The sequence below is a fragment of the Polyodon spathula genome, unplaced genomic scaffold (genome assembly GCF_017654505.1).
Source record: "Polyodon spathula isolate WHYD16114869_AA unplaced genomic scaffold, ASM1765450v1 scaffolds_4213, whole genome shotgun sequence".
Lineage (NCBI taxonomy): Eukaryota > Metazoa > Chordata > Actinopteri > Acipenseriformes > Polyodontidae > Polyodon > Polyodon spathula.
The window spans coordinates 1,323-12,562 of NW_024475670.1; the positions used below are offsets into that span (position 1 = coordinate 1,323).

General features: G+C 39.7%; 1 protein-coding gene across 1 annotated transcript; it reads left to right on the plus strand.

Moving 5' to 3' along the window:
- Nucleotides 1-2,446: 2,446 nt before the first annotated feature.
- Nucleotides 2,447-10,429, plus strand: LOC121312644 (olfactory receptor class A-like protein 1; the record flags this gene model as incomplete). The annotated part of the gene is made up of 3 exons (XM_041244344.1): nt 2,447-2,504; nt 6,425-7,353; nt 10,273-10,429. Coding segments are annotated over exons 1-3 (1,144 nt in total), but the record flags the coding sequence as incomplete, so codon positions are not given.
- Between the last annotated feature and the right edge of the window lie 811 nt (nt 10,430-11,240).

Below are 11,240 nucleotides of genomic sequence, written 5' to 3' on the forward strand. Positions count from 1 at the left end.
TGAGGAGCTGCCGTCGCTCCCAGAGCCAGAGAGGGGTGAGGAGCTGCCGTCGCTCCCAGAGCCAGAGAGGGGTGAGGAGCTGCCGTCGCTCCCAGAGCCAGAGAGGGGTGAGGAGCTGCCGTCGCTCCCAGAGCCAGAGAGGGGTGAGGAGCTGCCGTCGCTCCCGGAGCCAGAGAGGGGTGAGGAGCTGCCGTCGCTCTCAGAGCCAGAGAGGGGTGAGGAGCCGCCACTCTCACATGCCTGCTGCCTGCATGCTTCGCATCGCCTGGGGTTGCCTGCTGCTTCGCATCGCCTGGGGTTGCCTGCTGCTTCGCATCGCTGGGGTTGCCTGCTGCTCCGCATCGCTTGGGACTGCTGGTGTCTCCTTTTTGTTTTCTAGGGTTGCCGAGGGTCCGCCGCCATCGCCGTACTACCTTGGAGATCAGGGGCCCCCTCAACCAAAGAAGGGTTGGGGGCTCTGACATCAACCCCGCCCACCACCACCCACCATAACAGCCCACCCAAGGGACATAATTGGACTCTTGGGGGGGGGGGGGAGTTGGCCGATTGCGGCCGGTGTACTTTGTACATGGGGGGGAGGTGTGAGGCAGAGCAAAGCTCTGCCCTTTTTAAATTGGCAGGGATGGGGTTAATTTCCCCTACCTGCCTGGGTTTATTATGTTCAGGTGGCTGGGGTTGATTAGGTTAACGATCAATCAGCGCCCAGCCACCTGACATAAAAGGAGGCCTCTGTTTCTCATTTGGGAGGAGGGAGCTGAGGAAGCAGGTTGGTGTTTGGTTTTGGTTTGGTAAATTTGAATCCAGTGACGGCATTGCCCAGCCTGGAAACCTTGTTTTTGTAAGTTTGTTTTTGTATTGGGGTTTTTTTTGTGTTTAAATCCCTTTATTTTGCCATTGTGCACTTTTGTTTTGTGTTATTTATAATAAAATTAGTATTTTTTTTGAACTGCAGACTGTATCTGGGCCTCTATCCACTTGCCAGCCTGCCACAGAGCCCATTAACAAAACAGCTTCCAAACCCCAGGGTATTGGAGGAATCTCATACACACTTTAAATACATTGTAACGATGCATAACAACATTGTCATTGCACAATCATTACAGAAACTTAATGTAACGTGGTACCTTGTTTAGTACATGTAGCCCCATTCAATATGTCTATATGCATATTTCTCCATTTACATGTTTGAAGTTTGCATCCATGTTCATTACTGCTGCAATGCTGTTGGCTGGCGAATGGGAATAAATACTATACTATGTGAACTTTCCCAAAACGGCGCGATGTTCAGAACTGTGTGGTGCTTTTGAGCTGTGCTGAACAACTGTCTACTGCAACTGAGAGCTGTGTTGTCCTTCACTAGACATTTCAAACAAACTGAGTTACTATACAGAATAATTGCACATGTGCCTCCATAACAAAGTGTGTAGAAGGGGATATTTCCTAATCCCTGTTGCTTCTCCAGCCCCCAGACACTCCCCCGTCACCCCCAGAGGGAGTGTTCTCCCTGGGGCTTCCCTTTGAGGCAGTTGGTGGAAAAATAAAAAACCAAAGAACTATTCTCCTGCAACAAGACAACATGCCGGTTGACCCTTTGTCAACAAGCATCAAGGTAAGATTTAAACAAAATGAGATGCAGTATAGTTTTATTTATAGCAATATAACATTTGTATCATTTAATATGGTGTAGCAAGCGCAACAACAAAATGAATATTGAACATATTTCATATATTTACCTTCTCTAAAATGTAGCCGGTAAAAGTGCTGGCTACATTTTAGTTCTCAGAGATGGCCAGACAAAGTCAAAATTGGCAGCAGTCCTGCTGAAATCAAGAGAGAAGATAAGAGCTGGGATTAAAGCTCCAATAGAAATTGCTTTGCTAATCAGACAGTGTAATATTTTGCTACTAATTGTTTATTTCTTGAAATGAATTTCAATGGATCATTTGAAATGTGCAGTAATGTTTGATTTTCCGAATGATCTTATACTGGAATATCTGTGGATGTCGTGTAAAATAAAATGTATAAAACAAAAAGGAACAAACGCTGCCTATATGCCTATATACCTATGTGTGTATATATATATATATATATATATATATATATATATATATATATATATATATATATATATATATATATATATATATATATAATTAGTAGCATAATTAATGTATTTTCTGTCTTGTAGGACATATTCCCTGAATATGATCATATGTATTAATGATATAACTGGACTAATTAATAAAACTGATGTGTCTTAGGAAAAAGAGAGCAAACTGCTGTGTCTTAAGAAAAAGAGCCCCTTTGGTTTCTGGCAGGAATATTGAACTGAAGATTACCAGGGCTAGGAGAAGGGTATCTGGACTGGGTGAGCCTGAAAGGACAGTGAAGATACTGCAAAACTGCAAACACAAGCCGTTTGGTGCAAGGAAGACATAAAGTACAGATGTCAACAAGTACCAACTGCAACAAGCTGCTGGATGAAAGGAAGCAGACAAAGGACAGTGAGTTAAAAAGGCAAGATACACAAACGATCTCATCAAAGTGGCTTCTTAGCAGAGTGAAAAGACTTTTGCGCTCCATATCAAATGCTAAACAAGGTGCTGTCACTCTGCTAAGAAAAGCTGCACCTCCGGGACTCTGCCTAAAAATAGAATCAAGACGGGACTCTACCTAAACCGACCCACGACGAGGAAGCAAGCTGCGCAAGTCAATGACCACAAGCAACGAGACTGAGGCCCGGCTAGATAGCAATTGTTACCAGACAAACCAGTCTGGGTCTGCTGTACACCTGAAACCACAGTATCCAAAAGAAACTGTGCCCTGCTACCTGCGTAGCTAAAAGATTCAACGAAGAGGACAGCGTGGACAGGCACTGTTGTGGATCCTATACCGAGGACTGAAGACTTTGTTTGTTATCAAGAATTGGAAGTTTTGTTGCTGAATTTGAACCAAAGTGGAATTGAAGACTTTTTTGTGGAGTGGAGAGTTTTGTACTGGACACTTCAACAGATTGAGTTTCCAAACCAGCGGACCAAAAGTCTAAGCTTCAAGGAAACGTTGAGTATAATTCCAGTTGCATTTTCCTTTCATGGAACTAAATGAATTAATTGTAACACATTCACATACAATCAAACTGTTAATTATTTAGTTTGCACACTTTGCGTGTGAAATAACTTTTAGTGAAACTTGATGAAGTAACTAAAAGTAATCTACCTCATACTGTTGTACGAAGAATTTCTTTAAAAGTAAACTTGCCATCTACTTAATCTATATACCATTAATAAGCTTAATGTGATATATTCTAAGATTGTCTGCATCCTCTCAGTTGAGGCTGTGTGCTTGGATGTGTGTGTGTGTGAGAGCAAGCTACTACCTCACAGCGTGCTTGCTTACTTGCTAGTGAAGCTGCTGCTTGTGAATGAGGAGGCAGACGGTCATATTTCAACTGCCTGCTAGTCAAGCAGGAATGTAGACAGAGCGATGGAATTGTCTTTGTGCTTAGAGACTAAGAGATTTACTTCATAACTTTTCTGATTTCTGTTTATTATTTGTGTACTTAAGAAAATACTACTATTGATTAACCATTCCTTGTGTCTGCACGTGAATGTGAGTTCATAGTAAATGCTCGATATTTGGAACACGTCAATTTAAATATTGTTAGTAAGAGAAGTAATAAACCTAGATACATATAAAATTATCAATTATTGAATTGTCCATACAGTCATCTTGCTGGAAGAATGCAAGAGTGCTGTACGTTAAAATCCTTGAAAGAATTACTGGTTTAAAGTGCCATACAGTAGTAGTTATCTAATTTGGCATCTCTATTTTATTTTTAGATTTCCATTCATAAGCATGCATGCACGTGATTATAGGAACATGCAGTTGGCTCCAATGGACGTTACAACTAAAGTGAAATTCCAAAGGATTCCCTGTTCCATTCCTGGAGATTAATTTCATGGTTATTTGCAAATTCAGGTGGAATATCAGAGACAAACCAACATGTCCTCAGTAACAAAGTGGGAATATGACATTGGGAAGATGGCATCTCTATTTTATTTTGCAATCTTGTGCAACTGGAATACAGAATGGAAACCGGATCTCAAAACGGAATCATCAAAGTCTCCGTCTCTATCAGAAATATCAGGATTGTATTCATTCAACAAATTACAATGATCCAGTTGCAGCAGCACATATGGGATTGTTAAATAATGCTACACCAAAACATAGTACAGCACTTTCCACTGTATTTAATGTATTATGCTTTTTTTTTTTACTGTATCATATATTATGCATTTCTCTGTATTTAAAGTATTATGGATGCTCTTGTTGTTACTATGATGGTGGTCCACTATTAAGGAGCTATATAAAATAAATACTGATTGATTGATTGACTGATTGATAGTACTACAGTCCTGTAACCGTACACTGGGGGTTTGGGACTTCCCAAACTTCTGTGCCATATGTTTCCATCCCCTTATTGTAGAGCCACATCAAGCATCCCCCTGCTCAAGAGAGACTACATTTATCCCACCCTACCACCACTTGTAAGCCTGTAGCCTTCAGGCTGGAAAAAACAGAGTTCTTGACAGTTTCTTCAACAGAACATTTTAAGTCAAACATATTTCAAGTTTTAAGACTGTTGACATTTTTGTTGTAAATGTAGATATTCCCAATACCCTTCCCAGCACCTCCCACTGTTATTTATCTTTCCAAAGGGCCCATGGTTTGTTAATTGTTGTTATTTCCTTTTAATTAGGAAGCTAATACCAGAGGTTCCAATTTGTGTCTCCCTTGCATAATCTGTTCTCTTAAGTGGCTCCTTTAGTGATACCCACAGGATACCAGCATTGTCCTGCGCAATATATTTGTTTTGTTACATATATTATTGCTTTATTATTCTTGACAATGCTTTAGCATGCTTTCTTTAAATTGCACTGTGTAAAAAACATGGTAAAGCATTGACAAGGATTTGCTGGAAACTGTCTGCAGAAGAATGCCAAATGACCTCTCCTTAACAGCTTTGCACTGTTGCACAGTGCTTCTACATTATTGTAAAGCAATAGACTTGTGACCCAATTACTCCATGTACTGTACACTACAAACTACCTGCGTCATCTTTCAGTAACATGTACTCATTAAACACCTGCTCATTTGTTTTTCACAGCACTATAAGCACATAAGCACAGTGCAATTACAATATGTAATTAAGGGGGTCTAATTGCCCGTTGCTTTAATTGGAAGCAGTGGGAATGGTGGCAAGTGATCAGTGTTTATTCTGTACTGGTATTAAGCATTGTCAAGGGTGTGGGCATTTGGACTGGAAGTCTTTTGATCTAAACTTTTTCTTTCTTAGATGTTCACAGTCTATAAAAGTCGTTCTTTATCATCTCGTTTGGTCAGGTAAAGAAAATGAGACTAATATATTAATTAAACACCACGTGGACATACAAAGATACCGAAATGTCCTTATGAACCATTGGGATAGCATTATAATCCCAACATATTACCCTGGAGAAACCATAGCAGAGCAATTAGTAATCATTCCAGTATACAGTACATCACATAAGCAACACCAATAACTCCCTACATTCTTACCTCCGTTAAACCCTGGCTCACAGTCAAAATGTAAAAACAGTTCACTCACAGTGAGTCGCACTGCACAAACCCACATAGCTGAATCTATCAGCATACCTCACAGTTTTGGCAATCCCCATTCTTAGAAGGATCCAAACTTGTAATTGTGTCTCAGGCCACACATACAGTGTAACATGCAGAACGTAAAGGTGATGGAAAAATGCACAGCTATTTTAATACATATACTCACACTGGTTATTAAGCTGCGAACCAAATACCCGATAGAAATAGACGGACTAATAATGGTTGGGGTTCTATAATGAGTTTATTACATAAAGTACTGTTTAGCGTTCAATTTATTTGCTACTCATTAAAACAGTTTACCTGGTACAGCGATTAGTTTTTGTTTTGTTTGGCTCGAATATATTAAGGACCATTAGTTGTATTTTTATTCTTCTGGGTATATGTTAATATTGGCCCGGGGTCCTTTTTCCCACCTGCATTATTAAACTCAACTATAAATACAGGATGCACCCTGAGCCTGCAATCCCAGCCAGCTCAGTGCTCTGTAAGGTATGTAGAACACATGTGCTTTTAGCTTGGAAGATGTAAACAGCCTCTGGATATTAAGGAAGTTATGTCTCCTAAAATATGTGCAGGTAATTTTCAGTGTTATAGCATATGTAGCATATAGAGATTAGCTAAAGCATTTATTTTAGCACAGATGTGTTTTTTGTTGATAACTTGGATTTGTTTTGTTAAACAAATTACTTCAATTAAATTAATTTAAGGCAGCACGGGCAGGTGGCAAGGTGTTTTGTTTTGTTAACTCTCCGTCATTTTCCAGGGATCGTCAGTAGGTTAAAGAGGCCAATGGATCTGCCAACTATCCTGAAAGCTGCATCCAACCTGCTTCTCATTGCAGTGGGGATCCCGGGAAACATCATCGTTCTGCTGGTGTTTGGACACATCGGTTGCGTGGAGCGCAAACTGCTGCCAGCCGACAGCATCGTCTTCATGCTGACTTTTGTTCACCTGCTGATAATCCTCAACCGAGGAATCCCACAAACCCTCTTTTCACTAAACTACAGGGGATTCTACAACTCCTTAACCTGCAAGTTTCTCATTTATATCTACAGAACGACCAGGGCTATGTCCATGTCCATGACCTCCCTCCTCAGTGCTTACCAGAGCATACTGATCGCGCCGGCAACCTCCCGGTTTTCGTGCTTAAAGCCAAAGCTCCCCACGCTGATCCTGCCATCCTTTGTCTTCTTGTGGCTCCTGGATGCGACGACGTCCTTCTATAGCTTCCTGTATACATCTCAGATCCGGAACATCACCGGTGTCAAATTCGCTCTCAATTTGAGCTTCTGTCTTGTGGAGTATCCTAACGAAGCGTCCTACATAGGGACCGGCATCATGAACCTCTTGAGAGATTTCTTCTTCGTATTTTTCATGGTGGCCACCAGCTCGTACATTTTATTTGTTCTCTATCGACACCGCCAGCAGGTAAAGGGCATTCGGAGCTCTGAGCAGAACCAGAACACGCCAGAAATGCGAGCGGCCAAAATCGTAGTCACTTTCGTCACCCTGTTTGTGGTTTTCTTCGGTGTCGACAACATCACCTGGATCTACACTCTGTATGCGCTCAAGGTTCCTGCCGATTTGAACAACGTGAGGGTTTTCTTCTCCTTGCTCTATGCCTCCATCTCTCCCATAGTCGTGATCGCATCAAACAAGAAAGTCAAAAGCAAGCTGCAGTGCACTAAGACGGTTAAGATTCCTCAATCCAAAACAACTACTGTTTACACTGTTTAGTCATACTGTACTTATTCCTCTGCGTAGTTGTTTACAGTAAAACCAGATTTAAAGTGTCACAATACAAGAAGAATCCCTTCTAGACTATGTCTATCAAACTGGTTCTTACTTCTTGCTTTGGCACATGAACCATCAGTCACTCATAAAAGAAAAGAAAAACTTCGATCCAGTTTTAATTGTTTTCTACATATAAAGATACAGTAGGTTTAAAGCACAGAAGTGAGGGTCAGAGTCAGTCCACTGCTCTCATGTATATATGTATTATGAGGTTTAATCAATGAATGATTAATCCCACCTGTGGGCATTTTGCATTAACACAGCATTATGTTAGGACTTGTCTCTCAATACAATTTCACATGACTCGTAAACAGGTGTGATGAATAGAGTTGCAGCAGTTTCCACACACAGGTGTAGTACATAATATCATTACATGTAGTTTTTTACACACTTATTGAGCCACCATTGGGATTTAACAATGCTATCACTTAGAAGAAACGGCAACAAGATTTATAATTGCTACTCTTATGTAGAATTGATTTTGTAATTTGTTTGTATCTGGCTCTTATCATTACAGTAATGTTTCTAGCAATATTCATAGTTCAGCAGAATGACGCATACACCAAAACATCACACAAGCATAAGGGTTGTTTTTGTGCCCCTTACTAGTGCTGGCCTTTCCATACTGCTTATAATTGTGTTTAAAGTAACATGAATTACAAATGTTAATTGTAAGAAACTGATATTTACCTGTAACTGTTTTTTGCAGTACCCAATTGCAAATCTCAGCTGACTGTATCCTATTGCAGGTTTAAATGTTTTCAATAATAAACATTGGATCATATTGTGATTTTAAATGTGTTATTTGTTATATACATGTATTTCTTGGAGAGTTGCTATGTATTATAAAGTGCTATTGCTATCTCTCTGGGTGTATTCCACTTACTCTCATTACATGATAGCTTTCGATTCCTAACTCACAGAAATAGAAACTCCCTGAAGGATCACAGTAGAGGAAAAACTAAAGAAAAGTGGACTTTTAGCTTGTTTAATAAACAAAGCAGAACATCACAGCCTCACGTTGAAAGTTATTCAGCCGTCACCCTCATTGCGTGGGGAATAAGTAGCACAACCTCCCCAAGCACCACACACACACAAATACTTCTCAATTGAAATCTCCTTGGATCAAAGCATACCTTTCTTTTTATTTCAGTGTAGGTCAGCTGTTATCCGCCTCAGTTAACACAGCCCTGAGAGGCCCTCGATTGCACCTGTCCTATCCCTAACTTCACAGGTAGCTGTATAACAGGACTGCAGTGTCACCACCAATTGGGAGAGCAGGGAGATACAATCAGCCTTATTCAGCAGCGAAGCATCCTAATAACAATCTGCTCAAATATGATCAGAGCAGTTATACACACTTTGAATTGTTGCACAGAGGTCAATATTTATGGATTTATTTATGGTCTATTTGATTACACTGGGAAAATATTGTGACACAGATGGTATACTCTTCCCTCAACATCAACTACACCATGACAATGCCTGATGCACCATGTAAATATTAAAATTAAAATAAAAAAAACATTTCAATGTGTGAATTATACACTACATTGCCAGTCCAGCACTGGTCTACTCAGAATGTTTCTTAATGTATAAGCATGCATGTTTTAGGGGAGAAAAAAAAAACAGTACAGCACCTCCTTGTATGAGCAATGTAGTGCTTGTTATGTCACTGCAGGTAAGCATATTATTTAATGATAAAGGCATTATGGCACAACCTCATGGTAATTCTAGTAAATGCTGGCTTTCAGGACAGAATTACAAGAAACTCCTTTATTCAGGTGTACTAAGATGTAGTACTGAAGATGCTAAACCACAACCAGCCTGTTTAAGCACGGTTATCATGCACAGTCCAGGTGTGGCCAAATCTGTTTAAGAGATGGGTATTTCTTGTGGATTAGCTATCACTCTGATATATCCCTTTACATATTCACAGCAGCTACTGGATTAACTATAGAGAAAAATACAGTGAACAAAATTATAGTGCTGGCTATTCTTGAACCAGGATCTAAAAAAATAAAAAATAAAAAAAACAGAATCATTTGAAATGATTTGGACAAGGATACCTTTATCAAAGTTTCTCATGATGAAAAGAGGGGACCTACTGCATGTAGATGCGTGTGGCTGCAGCGTGCTATGAATTCAACAGGCCTTCATGTTAGTTTATAGTTATGCATACAGTAATTGTATTTGAATTGCCGATGCTTACTATAATGGTACAGTGAAACGCAGTAAAACAGACTGTGCATTTCTATTTCTTGAAATAAATACAGAAACATTATGTAATGGAATGTCTAAGTTCATTTTGATAAACACATTTAATTGCTCCCTGACGCTGTGTGAGAGCCCATTAACAAAACAGCTTCCAAACCCCAGGGTACTGGAGGAATCCCATGCACACTTTAAATACGTTATAACGATACATAACAACATTGTCATTGCACAATCGTTAGAGAAACTTAATGTAACGTGGTACCTTGTTTAGTACATGTAGCCCCATTCAATATGTCTATATGCATATTTCTCCATTTACATTTCTGAAGTTTGCATCCATGTTCATTACTGCTGCCGTGCTGTTGGCCGGCGAATGGGAATAAATACTATACTATGTGAACTTTCCCAAAACTGCGTGATGTTCTGAATTGTGTGGTGCTTTTGAGCTGTGCTGAACAACTGTCTACTGCAACTGAGAGCTGTGTTGTCTTTCACTAGACATTTCAAACAAACTGAGTTCCTATACAGAATAATTGCATGTGTGCCTCCATAACAAAGTGTGCAGAAGGGGATGTTTCCTAATCCCTGTTGCTTCTCCAGCCCCCAGACACTCCCCTGTCACCCCCAGAGGGAGTGTTCTCCCTGGGGCTACCCTTTGAGACAATGGGCGTAAAAATACAAAACCAAAGAACTATTCTCCTGCAACAAGACAACATGCCGGTTGACCCTTTGTCAACAAGGGTCAACAAGCATCAAGGTAAGATTTAAACAAAAAGATATGCAGTATAGTTTTCTTTATAGCAATATAACATTTGTATCATTTAATATGGTGTAGCAAGCGCAACAACAAAAGGAGTATTGAACACATGGCTGTATTTAACATTACCAGAAAAAAAGAAAAAAAAAAACATTCTCTGCTTTCAATTAAAAAATGTTCAGCTAGTTTATACAGGATTAAGTCAAAAGTTCATTTTTATTTTCTACAGTACATGTTTTTTATTCCTGTTCATTGAAAACGTACAACATGGAAATGCTTTGCTGCCTTTATATGCAATCTTAATACCTATATCAATTTGTTCCAGTAAGTATATTCACATACAGTAGGCCTATACTCTAGTTCTCCAGACAGCAAGCATATATGTTTGTTTCCTGGTTAAATATTCATGATAAATGGCAAATTTAATAAAGGATACTATGCGACCATTATTTGAAATACATGACACTTAAAGATTAACTGATACTCTCCAAGTGTCACTCTTGGGGGGGGGGGGGGGGGGGGGGGGGGTAATTAGTATAAGTGCTGGCTACATTTTAGTTCTCAGACATGGCCAGACAAAGTCAAAACTGGCAGCAATCCTGCTGAAACCAAGAGAGAATATAAGAGCTGGGATTAAAGCTCCAATAGAAATTGCTTTGCTAATCAGACAGTGTAATATTTTGCTACTAATTGTTTATCTCTTGAAATGAATTTCAATGGATCATTTGAAATGTGCATTAATGTTTGATTTTCCGAATGATCTTATGCTAGAATATCTGTGGATGTCGTATAAAATAAAATGTATAATATG